The 23,992-nt window shown below is 38.0% G+C and overlaps 2 protein-coding genes across 14 annotated transcripts in view; one reads left to right on the forward strand and one right to left on the reverse strand.

Annotated features, from left to right (window-relative positions):
* Positions 1-23,639, forward strand: part of ZRSR2 (zinc finger CCCH-type, RNA binding motif and serine/arginine rich 2) — a 39,184-nt gene extending 15,545 nt beyond the window's left edge. For 3 of the 6 annotated variants that reach the window (XM_036439536.2, XM_036439538.2, XM_036439539.1), the window contains 4 exons: positions 2,190-2,403; positions 6,087-6,142; positions 7,427-7,536; positions 10,065-10,596. In XM_036439536.2, coding sequence (XP_036295429.1) covers positions 2,190-2,403; positions 6,087-6,142; positions 7,427-7,536; positions 10,065-10,585 — 901 coding nt within the window. In that variant the 3' untranslated portion in view covers positions 10,586-10,596. Of the gene's footprint in view, positions 1-2,189; positions 2,404-6,086; positions 6,143-7,426; positions 7,537-10,064; positions 10,597-22,091 lie in introns of those variants that run through there. The other 3 variants (XM_036439537.2, XM_036439541.2, XM_036439540.2) reach the window with 3 other exon arrangements.
* Positions 13,620-23,992, reverse strand: part of AP1S2 (adaptor related protein complex 1 subunit sigma 2) — a 40,080-nt gene continuing 29,707 nt past the window's right edge. For 2 of the 8 annotated variants that reach the window (XR_006741774.1, XM_036439560.2), the window contains 2 exons: positions 16,291-16,299; positions 13,620-15,128 (listed from right to left, as the gene is read on the reverse strand). Coding sequence is in view for 6 of the 8 variants with exons in the window: in XM_036439560.2 (XP_036295453.1) it covers positions 15,081-15,128; positions 16,291-16,299 (57 nt within the window). In the remaining 2 variants the exon portion in view is untranslated. The other 6 variants (XM_036439559.2, XM_036439558.2, XR_004988274.2 and 3 more) reach the window with 4 other exon arrangements.

Raw genomic sequence — 23,992 nt, forward strand, 5'->3', positions numbered from 1 at the left:
ACTGATGAAAGGTAAGACTTACCAGAGTAGTTATTTATAGCTCATACATTTCCTGTACTAAGGAAATGTGTGAGGTATAAAGAAAACTCAGGGTCTCCTGGACTAAGTTTAATAAAATAAAAGAAATCGAAATTAAGGAAAGGAGGAGAAAGTGGGTTGTGAATGTGTGGTATATTTGGCACTGGATTTGAATATATCCCAGGCAGATGTTGAAATATACAGTCTAGTTCTTACCAAAAAGGAAGAATGAGCAGTATCTCTGAAAAGGAAGAAATTTTCCTGGTATCGGAGTCTAAATGTTTCTCCCATTAAATACTATGTAAAGACATTGAATAGGAAGTGAACAGTAACTTTCATAGATGTTTTGTTAACAGTTGCATATGTGATTTTCATGAGAATGTTTCTTACAGAGACCTTCAATAAAGGATTGCAGCCAAATTGCATTATGTGTGTATATACATAAATATATACATACATATATCTATCAATATATAAAAACCTAAGTGACTGTTAAAACCAGCCAGTGCTATGACACTCACTGACCACCAGGGGGCAGAAGCTTAACACAGGAGCTTCCCCCTGGTGGTTAGTATGCTTCCAGAGCCAACCTCCCACAGTCCCATCCCTCCACCCAGCTTGCCAGGCCGAGGGACCCCACAGTTAGCTTTACCTAAGAGGGCATTTGGAGACCCACACAATTTATTGGCTGTCCTTGGGGTAAGATAATGTTAAAGTATGTGATTTTTGTGCCAGTCTTACTTGATTTAGGTATCTGAGCAATGGGCAAGTAGCATGTTCTAAACAAGGGGTTCTTAAACATGGCTGACCTTCAGGACCGAGTGGGGAGTTACTTGAAAATATGGGTCTCCCACTCTGAGATCCGAACAGATGATCCGTGTGCAGAACTCACACTCATTTGACATCCTGGGAACTAGAACCAAGTTTATTCAGATGTAATAAACCCGTGAGCAGGATGTTAACCTTGTTAAAGTGGTTTCTTGTTTAATTCTGCATGTGCTTCATACATGTAAAATTCTGATGCACAGCTAACGCTGCCAGTTAGATTGAATCATTGCTCTTTGTTCTGTCGGTAGCTGTACTTGGGAAGATGGATCTTACCAGAAGGTCCCTAACTGAATAGTCCAGGCAGGTCCTTTGGAAAAATAACATTTCACATTAACGAACACTGACTGCACATTTCTGAGCTGGGCACAGTGTGTGCGGGCATTCTGTGTGCAGTATCTCACTAGGTGTACAGATCCATATTGTACACATGGAAAGTGAAGATGAGTTAAACATTTAGTCATTTCAAGGCCGTTATTTTTTCCTAGCATATGCCTAGTTCTTCACCTTTTTTCTTTCTAAAAGTTCTGGGTTGTTTTTTCCCCCTAAAAGTTGTGTCCTAATCAGTTTTATAACTAGAAACCTATTCAGGAAAATGTTGATGATTTGGAATTGTGAAGTACATCCCCTCCCAATCCCCATTTTATTTTAGGAGAAGGATATAAAAAAAACCCAAAAGATTTTTAAAGAACTATTCAGGTTTGGGCTTGTCCAGTTTACACAACAAAAAGAAAAATCTTGTTCATAATGGTTAGTTTTCTTCAATCAAATAAAAATTAACTACATTTGCCATACCACTTAATGAACTGCAGGTTAACTCGGATTTCTTGGGTCCTTTCTTAATTACCAGCCATGTGACTTTGGAAAGTGCTTTTTTCTTTGCAAAGTACAGAGAAATACTAGCCCCAACTGTCCCAACAGGTTGCAAGGATCAGAGGGGAAAATGTAGAAATGCCATGAAAACTATGAAATGTTATACATGTATGAGGTTGAAACACTCCGTTAGCTGGCAATTCTTAGATTACCCTATTCTCTAAACATCAGGTTAGTTGAAGATTATCTAGAACCAGGATTGTATTGTTCTGACTTTCCTCCTAAGTTCCAAATGGGGTACCTGAATGGCAAATGAACTTGGAAATAATTTTTGCATTTTAATGGGATCACTATATTGCTCCGTCTTAAAAGTTTTCTTAAGTATTGAAAGTTAATGTCCGAATGGATTTATTTTACAATTAAGTTGAAACAGTCAAGTTACTTGAGTCTCGATCTCCAGGTTTAATGCAAGCACTTTATGTGTAATTTCTAACTATTGCCCTACTTAATTTAAACTTTCCTCTTATATGCAGGTGTTCACGTAAACACAATTTCCCCACATCGAGCCCCACCCTTCTCATCAGAAGCATGTTTACAACATTCGGGATGGAGCAGTGCCGAAGGGATGACTATGACCCCGACGCCAGCCTGGAGTACAGCGAGGAGGAGACCTACCAGCAGTTCCTGGACTTCTATGAGGACGTGCTCCCCGAGTTCAGGAACGTGGGGAAGGTGATCCAGTTCAAGGTGGGCATGCGCAGTGCACGTGAGGGAGGAGACTGGGTCACTTCCCACTGAAGTACCCAGTGGGACAAGAGAGCGAGGGTACAGGCTTTGTGCCCAGCTGGGGGGCGTGGGACAGTGCCTGGCCCTGTGTAGGCCACCCCGGCACTCACTGAATGGCGCTCCCTTCTCTCAGAGGTACTGCATGGACTCGTGCTAGCATGAAGGTTCCTGGGTGCCAGGGACTAGATGGGAAAGGCTCTCATCTCTTCAGGACCTTTGTGATCTAACTCTTCTAGCTGGGGAATTTGTGCAAAAGTTCCCTGCAGACAGCAATGCCAGCATTCAGTTATAGGCCGCCTGTGACAGACATGCTGCCTCCCTCTCTCCCTCCCTCTGGGTAATGGGTCTCACCCAGAGCTGCAGTGTGCACAGATACCACTCCATTTACTGAGATTGTAGTTGTATGGTTGCATTGTGTTGACAGTGCCAGGCCAGATGCGTGTTATTTTTTTCTGGAAGTACACTGGAATGTTAGATCTTGATTCCTTTTCTTTACATTATTTTTATTTAAAATATGTTTTATTGATTTTTTACAAAGAGGAAGGGAGAGAGATAGAGAGCTAGAAACCTCGGTGAGAGAGAATCATCAACCAGCTGCCTCCTGCACACACCCACTGGGGATGTGCCCGCAACCAATGTACATGCCCCTGACCGGAATCGAACCCGGGACCTTTCGGTCCGCAGACCGACGCTCTATCCACTGAACCAAACTGATTTTGGCTTCTTTACATTTTTACTCATTGAATCATTTCAATACTGAACATAGTATTCCCAAAGTCATGGTTTGTGGTGCAAAAATGGGATGAAAAAAAAGGCATTCACATTGCACAGAATTATTCTAGCATGTTCCTTAAGGCGAGAGGAAAGTCTGATGTAACACCTAGTAGTTGAGTCCTACCACAGTGAAGACTCCTACTTCATGAACCATCAGTCCCAATCCTGAATGATTCTGTTATGGTAGGATAGGGAAAATGTCCCATAATTTTGGGAAAAATAGGAATAAAGTTGTTTTTTTCCTGCTTGTTGGAAATAGCCAAGAGTAGAGCAACTACTAACCGGTAGCACTTATGAAATTCAAAGCTACACTTATTCCTACCAACTTCAAGGCTTTACCATTTTCTTCCCCCCTTTGCCTTTTATTTCTGTTGCGCATGCCTTTCTGTCGTCCCACTACTTCTCAGCACAGCCAGTAAACACTCAAGTAGAATTGCCTGGCTACCCATAACATGGAGCCACGGTAATGCCGTTTGGCTAGGCCTGCATTCTGGAACATGTCATTAAATTTACCTCTCCGTGCCTTTTTCTCATCCCGAAAGTGAGGGGATTGGACAACATTAGTGGTTTCCCTCTTGGGGTCCCTACAGTACACTCCTCCATGATGTCAGTGGTGGAGCTGCTTTCAAAACTTCAGGCCATCCTAGCTGGCATGCTCAGTGGCTGAGCATCGACCTATGAACCAGGAGGTCACGGTTTGATTCCTGGTCATGGCACAAGCCCAGGTTGCAGGCTCAGTCCCCAGTGTGGGGCATGCAGGAGGCAGCTGATCAATGATTCTCTCTCATCATTGATTGTTTCTATCTCTCTCTCTCCCATCCTCTCTGAAATCAATAAAAACATATTTTAAAAAACAACACACAAAACTTAGGCCAGTTAGTAGAAATCACACCAGTACCTGCAACTAGTCACTTACTAACCATGGTGTATTTGTTTTCTTTTGTTTAAAATTTTGTCAGCTAAGCTCATGCTAATCACATTGGTAGTTATAAATGGAAAGGTTTGCTTAGTAAATTTTTAGTAGGAAAATTTCCAAAACATTAAATTTTCCATGGAAAATTAATAATGGGTCTTTGGCTTAAGTGATCTCTAAGGTACCTGGTACAGCTGATGTGGCTTCCCAAACAGATCCTGTCTATTTTGGGTACTCTAATAAAAATACTCGGGGACAAATTTGTAAAATTAAACATTTATTTTGAAAATAAAAGCTGAATATTACTATGAACATTTGAGGACCTTTTATACCACTATATAAAACCAAATAAAAAATAAAATAACCACCCGGCCAGCATGGCTCAGTGGTTGAGCATTGACCTATGAACAAGGAGGTCACGGATTGAGTCCCCATTAGGGGACATGCCTGGGTTGCCGGCTTCAGCCCCAGTGCCGATCCATGATTCTCTCTCATCATGGATGTTTTTCTCTCCTCCTCTCTCTCTCTCCCTCTCTCCCTCTCTCCCTCTCTCTCTCTCTCTCCCTCTCTCCCTCTCTCTCTCTCTCTCTCTCTCCCTCTCTCTCTCCCTCCCTCTCTCTCTCCCTCCCTCTCCCCCCTCCTTCCCTCCCTTCCCCTTCCTCTCTAAAATCAATAAAAATATATTTTAAAAAATAAAATAACCAAATTAGATATGTCATTTTCGAAGGCAAAGGATCAAATGTTCAACATAAATAGTAATAGGAACAGTGCATCTTAAAAAGACAGACCATTCACACCTTATCAGGTAAAATATTATAAAATTCCAAGACTGGGCAAGGATGTGTGAATTAGTAAAACCACTTCAGAAGGCAGTAGTTGTCAGTACCTAGTGAATCAGTAAACTTACAAATCTGCGCACTGTTTGTGGTCATGCACACAAAGGAGCAATCCATACACCTACAGACACGTGTTCCAGAATGCTGGCTGCTGCACTGTTTGTTGATGAAAATTGGAAGCGCCTTGGATACCTGTCATTCGAGGAGTGGACACATTGATTTGCTAATTTGATGTATCCAGTATCCAGTAGTTAAAATGAGTCCTTAAGTTTATGGGATTACATCTTTAAAAAAGGATGTGGAATAAATACTATTTATGTAAAATTTTAATGTGTGCAAAGCAATGCTATACTCTATCTATATATATTTTTTGCATATGTACACATACATATGTGTGTGCCCATATATGCATAGTGGACATACATTTCAGTGTGTGTATGTGTTGCTGTGGATGTTTGTGTAGGTGTGTATTTATGTTTAGAATGTGAAGGATGTGCCCAGCCTTAGGACAGTGCCTGTGTATGTGATGGAGAAGAGCTTCAAATGGATCTTTAATGTTTTATATATTTAAACTTTCTCTGTCAAAAAGGAAAGTGTCGGGGTTAAATCTGGGTGGTATGTAGATGGGCTGATTTTCCCCCTCGATTTCTGTGCATATGTGAAACATTTCACATCTATGGGAAAAAGGACCTGGATGGACAGGGATCAGCTCATTGGGGCCTGCAAAACCGCAATGTGCTGAAGCGGTGGTCGGCAAACTCATTAGTCACCAGTCAAATATCAACAGTACAACGATTGAAATTTCTTTTGAGAGCCACATTTTTTAAACTTAAACTTCTTCTAACTCCACTTCTTCAACATAGACTCGCCCAGGCTGTGGAAGAGCCACACTCAAGGGGCCAAAGAGCCACATGTGGCTCGCGAGCCGCAGTTTGCCGACTACGGGGCTGAAGTATACCTTAAATAGACGTGAGATTGGGCTGGTTCCTCAATTTTGGAATCTTCTATTGGTAACAAGTTTTGGTAGTGTTGACCTGAACAAAGTGCATTTAATGGCTGAAGGACATCTTTTCCTTAGTTTTGTTTTGGTTTTATTGATAGAATTTTTCATTGCTCTTTAGGTCAGCTGCAACTTGGAGCCTCACCTGAGGGGCAATGTGTATGTTCAGTACCAATCGTAAGTATTCTGAACATAAAACGTCTTCAGTTTGTCACAGTACAGTGTTGTGACTGTTGGTGTCTGCGGTTCTTTCCACGGAATAATAATATAGCTTTATTATGCATGGTATTTTTATTTATTTATTTATTTATTTATTTATTTATTTATTTATTATCAATCTTTATTGTTCATATTATTACAAAGGTTCCTCATTTCTTCCCCCCTCCACCAGGTTTCCACCCCACCCTCCGCCCCCTCCCCATCCCCCATTGTCCTCATCCATAGGTGCACAGTTTATGTTCAGTCTCTTCCTCCCTCCCTTTCCCCAATAGTAAATCTCTTTTCAGATAGTAAATCAGTTACTTAGCATTTTCTCATAGCAATAATACCTCCACATGCCCAATGATACACTTCACACAAAAGACATTTCCAAATAGGTCAACCAGCCTCATCCAGGCCCCACCCAAGGCACTCACAGATCAACACCCCAGCGCTATACTAACTCAACACATCCAGATCTAAGCCTTCATCACTTGATTCAGCAGACCCTCAAGTTCCCGCAAAAGTTTCCAGCCATGTCTGAGAGGCAGCCGTGGGGCAGGGGCAGGTGAGGAGCGAGCTGTTCCGGGCCTGGCTGCTCCGGGCCTGGCCTCTGTATGCATGGTATTTTTAAAAATGTAAATATTAAGAGCTGATATAGAAATGTACAAGGGATTTGAAAAGAATACATTTGGATTTCATTCTTTGTATAAGTACATAGTTTGGAACCTTTTGTAATATAGTTATTTTTTACTTATGTAACTTTAATAATTAAAATGCAAACTGAAAGGGATAACCAGAATAGAGGAAAATATAAATCATAAGAGCCAGGAATTGAAGCCCCCGGTAACCTCAGTGTGCAGTTAGTGTACCATTTCTGCTGGTTTTGGTGTTTGCCCAGGCCACGCCGTGGCTAATGAGGTAAATTAACCATCGCAATAAGAAGAGTGATCTCCACTGAGAAACAGTGGGCACTGATAATGGGAAACACTTCTGCGTTTTTAACGGTCCCATCTTTTGGTTTAAGAAGCTTTGGCTCGAGCCAGTTTCCATGCGCCAGAGCCTCAGAGAGTTGGTAAAAGGAGCTCCCGAATAAACGGTGAGCTACGGGAGCTGGAATGTTCTAATGCGTACTCTCTCAGTACAAAAACAGTAAGCTTGGAGGTCCTACAATGAACGAATGCAAGGGTTTGTTAACAACAGCGTTAATCTACATATGAGAACGTGTCCGTAAAACGTGTGCTTTCATTTGCGGTTTCAAAGGGAAGAAGAATGCCAGGCGGCCTTTTCCCTGTTTAACGGAAGATGGTATGCGGGACGCCAGCTGCAGTGTGAATTCTGCCCAGTGACCCGGTGGAAAATGGCAATTTGTGGTAAAATATAACACGATGCTTTCCCCCCAGTTGTTCTACTGTTACACAAAAGGAAATTCTCAGTGAAAAAAATTGTATCTTAAAGAGGTGAAGCGTAGCTTTTCCCTCCCACAGCAGACGAGCTGAGATCATTACATAAAGGACATTGCCGTTTAGATCTGTAACAGACCTTGTGTGTCTCTCTGTGCATGATGTGATTGAGGTCCCAGTGTGTGGGTGACAGAGTTGGGCTAGAATTGGGCCTTCTCGTCCTCAGTGCTGGGGCCCTGTCTAACTTTTTAAAATATATATATTTTATTGATTTTTTACCGAGAGGAAGACAGAGGGATAGGGATGAGAGAGAATCATCGATCAGCTGCCTCCTGCACACCCCCTGCTGGGAAATGCCCGCAACCAAGGTACATGCCCTTGACTGGAATCGAACCTGGGACCTTTCAGTCTGCAGGCCGACGCTCTATCCACTGAGCCGAACTGGTTTCGGCTGTCTGACTCTTTAGGAAGCCAGAGAAGTTGGGGTCCTGGAAGCCACCTTTCCCTATTGCAGTCTCAGAGATGTTTGCTGTTGAATGCTCCCCTCTCTTAAGCTGTGTTGTTTTCCCATCTTTATCCCTAATGGATCTTGGCTCATCTTTGCCACCTGAAACATTACCCATAACACCCCCTGCCTTACTTCAAACACATGCTTTTGTGCTGCGGATTGAAGCTGGCTGTGGCATGTGGCGAGGGCACAGTCAGTCAGACTGACTCATCCACAGTGGCCCCACATCAGGAAGTGAGTCAGTCCCTGGAGTAGCCAGCAGTGTTGATCCTTGTTCTTTTTTTATTTCTCTTGGATGGGCTTAGCCAGACTGTATCGCTAAGGTACCGGAAGCTAAGAGATGGAGCTATTTGTGTCTTAAGGGAGCACATCCCTGATCCTTTACTTTTCTTTGCTTTTCTTTGCTTAACACCTCTCATTTAAAAATATATAATTTACCAAGCCTGAATCTTTGGCAACTTGGTCGTAATGGATGCTGTCACTTAAAAACCATTTCTTGAAGAGCGGGGGGTGTGATATTTTGGAATCCCTTGCTTTGGAAAATGAGAAGAACTATTATTATACCTTAAGTTGAAAGGCTTGAGGGATGAAGGAAGTGGACCTGTTTGATCCACAAAGGTGTTTACTTCTGTCAGTTCCTGGCAGTCCAATATGGCTTCACTGCAGACTCTGAGTGTGACTTTGACTCTCCAAAGCAGGAGACTGTTTCACTTGTTTTGTTTTTCAAAATAATTTGGTGATTTTTCCCATTAACTAGTGATGCTGAGCATTTTTTCGTGTCCTTCTTAGTGGCCATTTGTCTATTTTCTTTGGAGGGATGTGTATTCAGATCATTTGCCTGTTTGTATGTAGGTTACATGACTTTTTACTATTGAGTTGTAAGAGTTCATGATTAATTCTACAGATCAGTCCTTGAGTAGATCTATGATTTGTAAATATTATCTCCCATTATGTGGGTTGTCTTTTCACTGTGACGCTGGCCATTGAAGCACAAAAGTTTTTGTTTTGATGATAACCATTTATCTAAGTTTTTTCTTTTTTTGACTTGTGCTTCTGCTGTCATATCTAACAATCCATTGCTTAGCCCTGTGCCACAAAGATTTTACTTGTATGTTTATTTCAACGTTTCATAGCTTCGTATCTTACATTTAGGACTCATCATTTTAACTTTTGTATATAGTGTGTGATATGGAGGTATTTCTCTTTTAACTGTTATACATATTTGGGAAATTTACTGCTTTTAAAAAAATTTGAAGACCCCAAAAAGATTTCTGAGTTGTTCAACTAGATTTCACTTTGACAAGAATCTTCCACATTAAAAATACTTGGTAAATTTAAAAGCGTTAGGCCAATGTTTTCCATCTTCTTCTTAAAGTGTTCATTAGGGCAGTGTTTTTCAACCTTTTTTGGGCAAAGGCACACTTGTTTCATGAAAAAAATCACGAGGCACACCACCATTAGAAAATGTTAAAAAATTTAACTCTGTGCCTATATTGACTATATATAAAGTAATTCTCTTGAATAGGAATCAAATAAACACAAAGAAAGTATTTTATAATTACTTTATTATGAAATATTAAGTAAACAAAATAGTGAAAAATTATAAAATTCTTGTCTTGTCTGCACCTATGGCACACCAGGCAACATCTCAGTGTGCCGCGGAACAGCGGTTGAAAAACGCTGCATTAGGGATCTACATTGTCAGTGAGTGGGATGGTGAAACCTAGAAAAAAATTGGAGTCACCACTGTGCCATTTGCACACCACACAGTAACCCAGTAGAGAAACAGGACCTCCCGGCCATTTGTTAGAGCACTGGAATATATTTGAAATTCCGGGAACCAAAACTGTGACATCAATTTATGTAAGCCCCTTTTAAATAATGTAAAGAGGAAAATAGTTCTGTCGTGTCCAGCATGAGCAATGTACTTCCTAAGAAGGATCAAGTGCCGGCAATAAACGCTATTTCTTTCCTCACCGTGCCATTGCAGGTTTATATGAAATGCAGCAATGCCCCAGAGGAAAACACTGCAACTTCCTTCACGTGTTCAGAAATCCCAACAATGAATTCTGGGAAGCTAATAGGGACATCTACCTGTCCCCAGACCGGTCTGGCTCTTCCTTTAAGAACTCAGAGAGGAGAGAGAGGCTGGGCCACTACGATGAATACTACGGCAGGTCCAGGAGGAGGCGAAGCCCCAGTCTGACCCGCTTCTATAAAAGGAACGGAGAAGCCGAGAGGAAAAGAAGAAGCACCCACAGGGATAAGAAGTCTCACAGACACACAGCCAAAAGCCGTGAGAGGCACAGATCCCGAAGTAGAGAAAGAAAAAGGGACCGCAGTTGGGGCCGGGGCAGCCGGAGCAAGAACCACCGGAGCCGAAGCAGGAGCCGGAGCAGAAGCAGGAGCCGGAGCCGGAGCTGGAGTCCAAGCCCCTCTAAGTTCAGGAATTACAGTGGGAGAAGGTCAGGTAGTAGAGATGGAATTGTTCATAGCCCCAAATCCAAATAAACCGATTTTTTAAAAATGATCGCATATGTTATTTATTATGGCTGCTCTCTACCTGGGTACAGGGCTCTGAGTTTAAATGGATTAGCAAGTCTGATAGCACCCCATATCATCGATAACTCTTTTAAAAGTATTAGCATGGCTGGCGTGGCTCAGTGATTGAGTGTCGATCTATGAACCAGGAGGTCACGGTTCAATTCCTGGTCAGGGCATATGCCCATGTTGTGGGCTTGATCCCCAGTAGGGGGCGTGCAGGAGGCAGAGGATCAGTGATTCTCATCATTGATATTTCTATCTTTCCCCTTCCCTTCCTTTCTGAAATCAATAAAAATATATTTTAAAAAATACTTTTTTTCTCTGATAACATACGCTTCTTTTAGAAAATATAAATGTATAAATAATATGAATACTACTTGTAATCCTAACCCTTAAAAATAACTAGTTAACAATGGAGCATCACTTTAGTCTTTTTTCCTCTTATGGGTCTGTGCACATTTTTTACACAAAGAACAGATGGCTGCAGTTGAATATGCTTTTTGTCACAAAATATTGTCATACTTTCTCAAGGCCTATTCTGAATGTTACTTTTACTCACTGCATAGTGTGGAACTCTTATTTAACCATATCCTTCTTGTTGAATTTTAAGTTATTTTAACTTTTACACTATTAAAAAAACCCTGTGCTATAAACAAATAATCCTGTGGTAGATTTCCTTTCATACATTTCTGGTTATTTCCTTAGGATAAATTATATTAAGAGATATGAATACTGAAGTATTTCCAAATTGCCCTCCAGAAAAACTACACAGATCATCAATAATAAACTTTGCTATTCCCACACCCCACATTTTTACTTTTCACCAACTTGGTAAATTTTATGTGTTTACCTTTATTTCGGTACAATTGGCTAAGTAAAATACTTCTTGTATATTTAATGGCCATTAAATTTGGTTGTTTGCCCTTTATTAATAATTTGTTGGATTTTTTTTACATGCAATAGCTGAATAGTTTGTTTTACTTTAAAATTCACTTTCTCAGTTTTAAAGTATTACACTATAGAGTAGTTATTTTTTTTTTTTTTTGCCTCCCTCCTATTCCCTATTTGCAGTCCCTCCTCAGAGGTTTTCCATTAGGGTGTTCATTTTTTTTTAAATATATAGTATATTGGCGAGTTCACTATATACAGGTAAATTTTTGTCATTTCAGGAAAAATGGGAGTTGTAGCTACTGAATATGCCTAGTGTTACAGCAATTCTGTGGTTAGAGAACATTCTATTCTAAAAGCTTAATATAAAATAATTGTTCTTAGATTTCAGATCATAAAAGCTCACGCTTCCTCATAAATTTTTAAATTTTCTTAGTAACCTTTCCATTGACATACTAGGGATCTTGAATTTCAGAGTATACGGAAATAAGGGCTTAAGGATACACAAAATAGCAGAAGTTACTTAGGAATCTTGGGAATAGAAATTTCTTCAAGATTGGGATTTCTGAGTGATACTTGTTGAAAAAGTCCTTTAATCTGTAGTCTATAAAAGAAAGTATGTGGTCCAAAAATACATTTTACTTTAAAAATTGATTTGTTCCAGACTTTAAATGCCTGTTTTACCATAAAAATGATTATAAATTTTCTGTAATTATATATAGCAAGCATGTCAAACTTGTGGCACAGGTCACATTCCTCATTTATTTGGACTGTGTTAGCCTTTGAGTTTGACATGCTTGATCTTTAGGATTCACTAATGCCAAATAATTATCACTGAATTCAATATGTTTAATAAGTTATACACAATAAAAGGTGGTATTCAAAGCTGAACAGTCTTTAGTAGATCATGGAAGGAAAAATGTCAGAGGTTAAACACCAGCTTGTGCTCTATCAAGGTTATGAGTGATAGTATTAGGTGGCAGTGTCATATGGAGGGGAAGCAGTTTTTGTTTTGAGTGAATAGAGAGGGAGGGGGAGAGAGAAACATCAATGATGAGAGTATCATCAATTGGCTGCCTCTTGCTCCTTCCCTCTTACTGGGGCTTGAGCCCCAAACCCAGGCATATGCCCTGACTGGACCTCCTGGTTCAGTGATCGGCAAACTGCATGTTGCTTGCGAGCCACATTTGCCTCTTTGGCCCCTTGAGTGTGGCTCTTCCACAAAATACCATGTGCGGGCGCGCACGTACAGTGTGATTAAAACTTCGTGGTCCATGCGCAGAAGTCGGTTTTCGGCTCAAAAGAAATTTAAATAGTCATATTGTTGATATTTGGCTCTGTTGACCATTGAGTTTGCCAACCACTGTCCTGGTTCATGGGTCAGTGCTCAACCACTAAGCTACACCAACTGGGCAAGAAGAAGCAGTTTTTAAACCACAGACCAGTTCATTATCCTGAAAAACGTCCATCTTAAATATTGTTTTTTTTTAAACTTATTAATATAACCTGATTACCACTTATAATTCAAAAATCCAACTTTACATTGCTCACAGCCCAAAGACCTGTTTTCAGGGAATAAATAGCAATGTGTTAGAGGCTCTTTAAATCGAGATTTTTTTTTTTTTAGCAGACTAGCAGATTAATTTGATAAGTTTTTTGTTTTTTTTCTGGTTCATAGATATATCCACCCACCTCTGCCCCCACCCCCCACATGTATTTGTCTTTGTTTCCTCATTCTTAAAAATCTTTGCAATATTTAACATTCCCCATCTGTGGTTAATAGGTCCCTTAACTAAGCTTTGATTTGCTGCTTATGTGACAGTAGTTGGCAAAATCAGTTTGTTCTATGAGTGTGCTACCCTGTTTCCCCGAAAATAAGACAGTGTCTTATATTATTTTTTCCTCCCAAAGTTGCGCTAGGTCTTATTTTCAGGGGATGTCTTATCTTTCCACGCGCTAGGTCTTATTTTCGGAGGATGTCTTATATTTGGGGAAACATGGTAGTACCTCCTGTTCATGGATCAGGGATGGGGTCCCAGCTGCTTTGGAATACTTTCTATTACCTGGAGTAATAGGAGTTGCTCATTCAGAAAGAGGAGAAAAGTCAAGTGCATCAGGTTTTAAAAGCGGCATTTATTGATTAAAAATAAATGTGCAGATAGGCTCTCTGTAGCATGGAATCCATATTGTTTTTTAATGAACTTGAAGTATATGAAGACTCCTTATATCTGCCATTTATCTCTTTATCTCGTGTGTGCTTTTAACAACCACCACATTCAAATGGAGGTGAATATTCAACACGGTAACTGAAAAAAACAAGGCCTTAGAATTTTTCCTTCAGCAACTCTCCAGTTTGACAAGCTTTTGGGAAGAGAGAGAGAGAAAAACACACTACAATAGTGTACATTGAACATTTATTAAAACTAATTGGCGATGTGATGAGACATTGCACACATGGCCTGAATATTAATCACAATCACGATAAAGCTTAATCCAGCCCAGCAAATACAAATGAGAGTATGAACCGTGAAGATGAGTTTACATATGGAGTATGTATAAAGGTGACATTGAAATAGCTCTTAAAAATAGAGGGCCTACTAATGCCATTTCACCTCAGCTCTCACTTTGATATGAGAGATGGTATGCTTATAGTTTTGTAAGATTTCTCATAACTATTTCTCAGTGCTATTGAAGGGCAGGGAGCTCCTAAAGTTTGCAGCACTTCTAAGTGGCAGGAAGCAATAAAGGAGAGCAACATAAATGTGGCTGCAACCAGCACCCCAGAAGGAACCTTCGTGCTTTAAATGACATAATGAACACTTGGTGGAGAGGAACATTTTCCATAAGGATCGGTCATGAAGAATTCCTGGCAAGTCAACGTTCTATTTTGTTTTGGGGCATCAAAATCCAACTAAGTGACAAAATGATTATGACCACAAAATTTGTCTCGGGAGTCTAATGTTCCTTGGCCTTAAAAACAATATGCTTGCCATTATGAAACAATCTCTTCTTCATCCCAGGTTTAGAATGCCAAAGAACTAATTTTCAGAGTAAAACGGTATACTTCCAATTTAGTCTGGGTATTCCTTTTTTTTTTTTTTTTTTTTTTAGGTATGTAGTTTCCAAATAGGGTCTTTGGTATAAACTTGATGTTTTTCTTTGAAAATTTCAACATAGTTTTCATTCATTTGATATGTCAATTCCCTTTATTCTCATATATTGGAGTGCACTGGCTTTTGGCTTCATACGTTTCCTTTGCCAAAGACAGTAGTTAATAAATGTATTTAACCTGATTGTCATTTTCATAAGATATCCAATTAAGAGAAACAGACCTATAAACCTTAAAATACCCAGGTACCTTTCTTTTTCTCTATCTAATTCATGTAAGTCCCTTAAATTATCAATTGATTAACCAAAATTCCCTTTAAAAAAAAATTGTGTAGGCCTGAATGAAGCAGCTTAGTGAAACAGTAATACTGACAAGACATCTTACACCATTAGCTAACATGGACATGAAGGCAGTGACCATCTACAGTGTGAAATGCCACAAGAAGTCATCAACAGGGGAGGAGAGTTATGTCAGTCCAATCTCTTCAAGAACACTACGTGGGGTTTCGGCTTCCTGCGGAGGGAAAATGTGAGACTCTGGTAAGCAGATGTGGGGTGGCTTGAGAATGTGAAACTGACAAAAGACTTGCAAGTTTCAGAGAAGGAAAGCAGTTCAGTGGTATGGGCATGTTCTGTGAGCCAGTGGTTATTTAGGGTTTTATATCCTATACATAGGAAGCCACAGAATATTTTCAGCATGCATTAAATATATACACTGGCCAGATTATGATCTCTGAGCACATAATAATCGGGCCACTCAGTGTGTGTGTGTGTGTGTGTGTGTGTGTATGTATTAGAGGCCCAATGCATGAATTCATGCATGGGTGGGGTCCGGCCAGCCTGGCCAGGGGGAGGGGACATAGGCACTTGGCCGGCCTGCCTGCTTGTCGAACTCCTGGTCAAGGGGACAATTTGCATATTAGCCTTTTTTTATATAGGATATATACTGAGTGACCAGATTATGCATTCAGAGATCATAATAATCTGGCCACTTCGTGTGTGTGTGTGTGTGTGTGTGTGTGTGTGTGTGTGTATTAAATCTTATTGTTCAAAGTATTACATTGATTACTGACCGATAATTTCTATAACACAAAAAGCAGTCAAACCCACTGGCAATTTAAGAAATCATTGCTATCGAATTATCTAGCTACAGAAAAGGTAAGTTATCCTAGTGTTAAAATTCACCCACCCCCTCCCTATATAAAAAGCAGGGGAAAACCTGAGTTGTCCCAATTCTTCACATAATTTTGTTTCATGCTTTTATTTTTTTTGGGGGGGGAGAGGGGGAATGTCATATGTATTTAAAGGAATGTCTTCCTCTCAAGAGTTTTTACCCAGTTTTTCACTCACCACCTCAAATCTCCCCAGGGCAACCAATGACTTCAATAAAGGCAACACACACACACACACAGAATGCTTGGGGATAAAAGGCATTTTTGTCTTATGTAACAACCAATACTCATTTTTTAACATCAAAGGAAGACAAAGCCGGCATATATAGAAAAAATTATTTAAAAAATTCCCTAAGTGGCTGATTTTGCACTTCACTAAATATAAAGGGACCAAGTAGATCAAATTTCAAGTGTTACTTGCAACAATTTTATAATTAAAAGGCATAGTATGTTTTCATGAAGGAAAATAATGTAATTTTTAGTATCTAATAATAAATTACTTACTTTTGCATCCTAATTATGGTACAGCACAAAATAAGGAAAAAAATATATTAAATCATAAATCCATATATTAGATGATATGTAAAACACTACATAGAAAAATATTAAATTACACTTTAACTCCATGGTCTGTTGCCTTGTTGGGAAAGCAAGAATCAATAGTACTTACCTTCATGTGTAGAGATTAAGGGAGATAAGTCTTAGTGCCAGATTTATAGGACGTGCTAAACATTTTAGCTGGTAGCATACACAGTTGAAATCTAAATGAAGGTACTTAGCATTCAGTAGCAAATGAAGTACTATAAACCAACTCTCTGAAGTTCATATGATAACCTTTAGTATGTTTGTATATTATATTAACGAAAAATGGGTGAAAATCAGCTTTGGTAAAAACGATTATTTTTTATGAAGTACTTTTGCTCCTCCAAAATTGAACCTCAACCTAACCACACTACACAACTAAATATGAAAGAAGAAGAAAACAAGTTAAAACATCACCACAAGTTTACGAGCAGCAAAATACAGAATGGAGGGAATTTTACGACATAGGTGACTCAGTTAACAGCAAAAAGGTTAAGGGGGAAGAAAGCAGAGGAGTTATTAAAAAATGAGACTTAAGAGACATCAGCTAGATACAATATGATCCTTGTTGGAATCTGGTTCTGACAAGCCAATTATAAAAATACATTTTTCAGATGATGAGATTGACACAATACCTGCTGAGCTAAGGAGGCAGCTTGTTTTTCAGACTATCGGGGAAAAATGAGCCAGAAATATTAGGAATTACTGTCAATCTTATGAGGTGTGGTACTCATCTTTTAGGGATGCATACTTTAGTTTCAAAGATGATAGGATGTCTAGAGCTTGCTCTAAAATACCGAGGGCAAAATGGGGTGGTGGCAGATGAAATAAGTATTGAGCTGATGGTTATTGAAGTTGAGCAATGTAACGTATAAATGAGGGTTCCTAGTACTGTTCTATTTGCATGTCTCAATTTTCATGATATAGCTTTTAAAGAAAAGCCAATGGAAATTATGTCACACTCCCAAGAGTGATATAAGCCAATCTCTCTTTTATAATGTTTAGCTTTAAACATTATATGCACTGAATCACATACATAATAAAATGAAACAATTTAAAAATAATTTTCATTTGACATTAAGTAATTTTTAGTGTCATACAAACTTTAATGTACTAATTAAAGGGTGCCTACATTCAATTCTGTAGTTACCCATGTAAAAATGCCCCTCATCCTGCTCTCTGGAGCTGGCCAGATTTCTCCTGTGTGCTCACTGTCTGCAATCTTATATAGCATTTCTCAATGAGAACCATGCTGCTTATCAAGTACACATTATTTAAAATATGTGTCCTTTCTAAAGGGCATAGATTCAAAGAATTATTTGCACATTTTATTCCTTTGAAATGTGTCATATAAAATATTTTCACACGTTCACATTGAAATTGTAGCTCAAAATTACTAGAAAAATTATTGCCCAAGAGTCAAATTCATAAAAACACAGAAGTAGAATGGTGGTTACCAAAGTTTGGGGGAAGAAGGAAATGGGGATTTTTTTAATGGGTACAGAGTTTCAGTTTTGCAAAATGAAAAATTTCTGGAGCTCTATCACAACAATGTGAATATGCTTAACATTACTGAACTGTATACTTAACAATGGTTAAGCTGGTAAATTCTGTTATGTGTTTGGTTGTTGTTGTTTTTTTTACCACAATTAAAGAAATTAACTGGAAAAACTAAAATGTAAAATACATTATCAAAAGGAATGGAGAAGAAAAAAGTCATTCACATGAGACAAAATACATGCAATACTTTTATTTTAGACATGCAAGGCAAGCTATTTCAGAATTGACTAATTTAAAGCAAGCAGCTGTATACAGAAAACAAAAGAAGCAACATATTGTTACAGCTCAGCACACAACATCCGGAGCAAACAGGCATGAGACAATGCATATTTATGCATCATTAAAACCAGATAAATAATACATTGCAAGGCGGTATGGAGGGGAAAATGGAAATGAAAGACCAATGTTTCCCAATGCTTTCAATGTAAAATGCCAAATTTCTCATTTGATGGCCCATCCAGGTGCCATAGTACGAATGGTAAGAACTGATCTGCATGCCTGCCTGATACACATTTTCATGGTCTTCCTTTAGTGGTAAACCAGTGTGAGCATCTTTTGAATTTACTGTTTAATGATAGCTTACTTAACTCATGCTTTGAACTCTCTAGGTGTAAACAATGAATTATTTGGTACTTTCCTTTTGTAATAAAGTATGTTGCATGTTTTATTGAAAGTATACACAATAACGATCAATATTAAGAAATATAAAACCATAGTTAATGAATCATAAGAATTCTAAATGAAGACTATATGATAAAACCATAACCATTAAAATGTAAGTATTTAAACTAAATGTTCAAATTTGGCTATACTCAGTATTAATGCTTTGAAAGAGTTACTTAGTATTAAATAGATATTGCAGTTCAGATTTTCTGACATAGTTTTCTGTTAGTTTTTAAAGGATTGTTTGATCTTCAATAAATGTGGCATTACAAATTTCTTAAAACTGTGTTTCACTTTAAATTATGTCATAGTACAGATTTTACTTTCTTGTATTTCTGAATACACTTTTATGTGATACATTAAAACACATTAGCTCATATAGACTGTGATATAGTTATACTAAATATAGGTGTGTTTTTTTCAAAATTTGAACACCAAGCCACACTATATATTATGGCACAAATTATTTGGACTTAGCATTTCAGCTGTTTTCTTTGGTAAACATTGTAATGATTGCTAAGTTTTCCTCTTAACAAGATTAATCACAAATGGCTCACAAATGACATGGATATGTTTAAGATGAAATATTACTAAAACATTCATAGGTCTTATTTTTTTAAGAAATTAAACCAGCTGCAAGCAGAAATAAGCTACATCAAGATCACATATAGAATGAAAATAAAACAAAAAAGAGAAACAAGAACAGGAACAAAGTTACAATGGTAAAGGTGTTGATTTAAAACATTCTATTATTATAAGATGGTCACCAAGCTGAGGATATTTTCTTTCATAAGTATATCAGCTCTCTATTTCCTCTGTAAGAGTCTGCATACCCGTCGAGTAGTCATTTAGTACACTGGGACATTAAAATATTCATGACGTGGCTACAAAAGAAATGCATATGTTCTTATACACAGCATACAAACTGACAGACATAATCAGATTTCTAGAAGGTTTAGTGCACAGTAAAGAAAACTTAAATTTTTGATTTTGTTCTTCGGTTTATAGCTGAATATTTTAACTACCAAACAATGTCCAGGAGTTCGCACTCATCTTTTAATTTGACTATATATATAGATCTATCTATGTAAAGTATAGATAGATATAGATATAGATATATAATCAAAATGACCTACATCCTACAGAATCCTAAAATATTTTCAGTGTAAGTCATCTGGTCAATGCGGAGTTAACTGAAAATGCAAGTACATACTCCCTCCCGCCAGTACATTCAAGTTCATCAGGATTTAATTCCGCTAAGTCAAAGAATTTAAACCCTTAATGAAAGTCATTACATCCTAAGGTGACCATAAACTCTTTTGTAGACCCTAAAGGGAAAATCTTTCCCAAGAAAAGGTAGAAAAGTAGTCACCCATCTGTATCTTAAGTAGCAATGGAGGTTTTAACGGTTCACTTAGGTTTAAAAAGCAAAAACACCCAAAGACTAGGCCTTTGAGATCAAGGATATATCACTTTTGAAATAATCTTTTAAAGAAATCTCCAAGCAGATCTGTTCAGTGTCTATGCCTCCAAATGTATGTAAACGGTGTTTCTCACAGGTGACCTGAGTGCGGTTTAAAACTGACCTTAGAGAGTCCGGAGATGGGTTTCTAGGGACGCCAAGAACCTCCTGAAACTAGAGGCAAAATTATGTGCAGATTTTTCTGAGAAGAGGAACCTTGGCCCTTCAGACTCCTTGGGATTATACCCCCACCAATATACTTGTGACTCAAAAGAAGTGCAAAACTGCTTACAGGAGTGCTTTAAAAATATCCTCATTTTCATATTTCTTCAACTTGGCACTTTGAAATGTTAGGCTACAAAGTCATGTAAATTGTTCCAATAAAGTATGTAATAGATCCCTTACAAAGTAACCATTCAATGCAAAAGTATCTGAAGAGAAAATCCAGTTAAATTTTAATCCTCAGATAATTCCTAAATAGTTTAAAGAGAAAACTGCCCTTCCCACATCCCCCCCCCCCAGAACAGATTAATACTGAAATGAAACAGCTTAAAATAATAATATTAATAATAAGTTAAACCCCCAAATGCTTCCTTTTCTTCTGGAAGCTCTCATTTCCCCAAGGGAATTCGCTATCTGTATCAGTAGCATTAGTGAGTCACAGTATTTAATAATACTTTTGTCAAATGAACCTCTTTCGGTATTCTCTTTGTTAAAAAAAAAAAAAAAAAAAAGATGGATCATTACAAGAGCAAAATTCCCTAGTATCCGTTAAATTAAATAATTGGGATTATCCCTGGGGATTTACTATAACTAAGACTTTTCAAACAATGCTAAAATATAAATAACAAACTTATCGTTGTAAACTGAATTATATAGTATCCTACTACATTTTGATGCATGTCAGTACTCCAGCACGTATTCTAGTATGCTTTCTTACACCCCATGAAACTCTTGCTGTGATACACTTTCATTCTGTTTTCTGGAGAGAGAACAAGAAAAGTTTAAGTCTGTCAAATAACCTTTCACCTAAATAATACCAATGATCTTGAGTATTTCTATTATAGCTTTTAATCTATGCTTTCTCTCTTTAATTTTATATCATGGAGAGCTTATGCCATTAAAAGGAAAGTAAGTTTTTCTAAATAAGGCTGAGTACACAACCATTCCTCTCCAGAGGAGACTTACTATGAAAGAGAACAAATAATTCCATAGGAACATTTCTCAAAGGTGATAAGACCTTTCACTGCCTTTAGGAAAGGGTTGGTGATAAACCCAACAATTTTTTTATAGCCAATGATCCAGATTATCGTACTTAAAAAAGGAATTAGCATTCATCAATTGTGAAGACTAGTCTTCATAGAAAGAAAACCCTGTTTATTGGGAAAACATCCTTTGAGAAAAGAAACCCTAAATAATGTATTCTCTTACCACATTTAAGTTGCTATAACATATTTTAAATAACTTCCCGTTTTAGACTGCGAGGGTCTGAAAATAATGTGCTAGGAACAAATGTCTAATGACCAGTTACCATTGAAGGTTGATTTTTAACAATGACAGGTAAGCCCATCACTAACCAAGGAGTAAACGTAACTCCAGTATTCTGGGCCCTTGTACCACCAGTACTTCTTAGAGTTATGGAATACTTATATTTAGAATTAGGGAGGGTGAGAGTAAACGCTGCCTTAACATACAAGGGCCCCTGTGCAGAATCAGACCTACTATCATCTACTCAGCAAACTGAGTTTCTTAATACACTAAAACATCAGTGATGTAGATTATGTGAGAGCAAAGGCCAGAATGAAAATAGAAAAAAAATTAATCCAGTTGTAGTACACAAATCCAAATCCAAAACTGCCCTTAGTTCAGATTCCTGGAGACTGATTTTTTTGAATAAAGACTGGGCACTTACTATTTTCAATCCTGGGCCTTCAATCCTGGGCACTCCTTATGCTCATCACTGATTTGCTCTCCATTAAGTGTATTCCCAAACTTCAACATTTCCCTCAAGCTTTCTGCCTCTCTCTTCTCTCCTCAGTCCCCAGCAGCTCTCCACTAGCTGATGTAGCTTCTCAAAGCCAAGAAAATTACAACACTCTCAGTTTCACTCAACCAACTTGTGAGGGGGGAAAAGCAACCTATAGTTTATCCACATTATCTACTCAAGAAAGGAGGAAAAATTGGACTTGCCCTGGACCAGTGCTCAATTCACCCTCCCAATATACTTTCCGCTTTATTCTATTCCTGTTTTCATCAGTCTCTGCATTAGCTCCTTTTCCTTAGAATACATATGTTCAACCCTCCTCCGTACTAAGAATAGTATTTTTCTCACTCCCCTACAAAAAGGACCAGATGGAGTGGGAAGTGTAGGATAACAAAACATTGAGAGGAATTAAGTTACACCTGTTCTCAAAACCACCAATGTTCCTTAAAAAAGACAAACCCATTACCTTAAAATTCCCCAGACATTAACCCTACAAGGCTGATGACGCAAAGTAAAGTGATCTGGGAAAACTACAACGAAAACTGGTAAGCTAGCAATTACCTGAAGGCTTAAGGCTTGTTGAAATGAGAATTGCTAAAGTAAACTAGTGGTATTGAATCCCAAATTGAAAATCTAATCTCTGATTTTCTCTTTCTATTATAGTAACAATGTACTCAATGAGAAAACAATTTACATTTAATAAAAATAAAGTGTAACTTGAAATTAATTTCTACTCCACCTTTTCTTGCAAATGGGCATCATTTATTCCTTGCATTATAAAGTAATATCACTTGTCCTTCATGTTCTAGAATACAGCAGTCCTTTTGATTACTTCTCACTGAATTCTGTAGCAAAGTCCTAACTCCCAATACTAGAACCCTATTCCCTATGCTGAGGAGCAAAGGACCAGAGAGTATCCCAGCTCACTGAGATCTGTTCTCAGCGAGGAATAAAAAGAAGCACTTTTTAAGTACCTTTTAGATGACAGGGCTTACAGGGCTCATGGGGTCAGGGTTATTTCACAACCAGTTATGGGGCATTAGGAAAATCAAGTGATTTTTTACATTAAGTTAGGAAAGGGCGGTAAGAGCAATAACTGCTCCAGATGGTATCTAAAATGGTAGAGCACAGAGATGCTTCACTTTACACACTGAGACTTTCTAGCAAATGCTACTGTATGTTTTACCTAATGGATCAACAGTGTATCACTTCCATTCACCCAGCAGTTTGTAATTTAAAAATGACAAAATAAAATATTTTATACTTATAAAACTTGCGCATTTTACACCTCTAGGAAAAGAGAGGGTGCTCAAACATTTGCAGAGTTAATACCATTAAGTTAATGTCCTGCTCCTAAATCTTCTCTCACTTGATATCCCTGAGTATCTTTGCCATAACATTACATAGAACTGATCTCATTTCTTTTATAATCAGTTAACAGTTTCATATAAGGCCATCTGCAATTTTCTGTTTCCCATTGATGGACATTTGTGTATGTTCCAATGGCTTAATGTTATAGTGACCATGTGTCTTGGTGCATTTGTACATTTGTATATTGGTGTATTTTTATATTTCTGTTGGATAAAATTCCTTGAAGTATAACTGATGTGTCAAAAGGTGTACACATTTGACCATTAAAAGGTATCACCAAATTAATCTTCCAAAATGGAATGCAAGTGCTCACAAACAACAAACTAGAGTCTCTCATCTCTGCCAATCAAAAAGCAAAACAAAAATAGGTTTAACTTATAATTTATATTCTCTTAGTAAAAAAACCATTTGTCTTTCACCTATGAATGATTTATTCATAGCTACTGCTGTCTTTTTCTATTGTGTTGTTGGTCTAAACCCTGCTCTAAAACCTGTTAGTGATAAATTATTTTCTCTGGCAGTTAACTGTACTTTAGAAAATTCTAAAAGCAGATTACCTTAGCAAATATAACTACAGACTATAT

This window comes from Pipistrellus kuhlii, unplaced genomic scaffold (assembly GCF_014108245.1).
Source record: "Pipistrellus kuhlii isolate mPipKuh1 unplaced genomic scaffold, mPipKuh1.p scaffold_m20_p_16, whole genome shotgun sequence".
NCBI lineage: Eukaryota > Metazoa > Chordata > Mammalia > Chiroptera > Vespertilionidae > Pipistrellus > Pipistrellus kuhlii.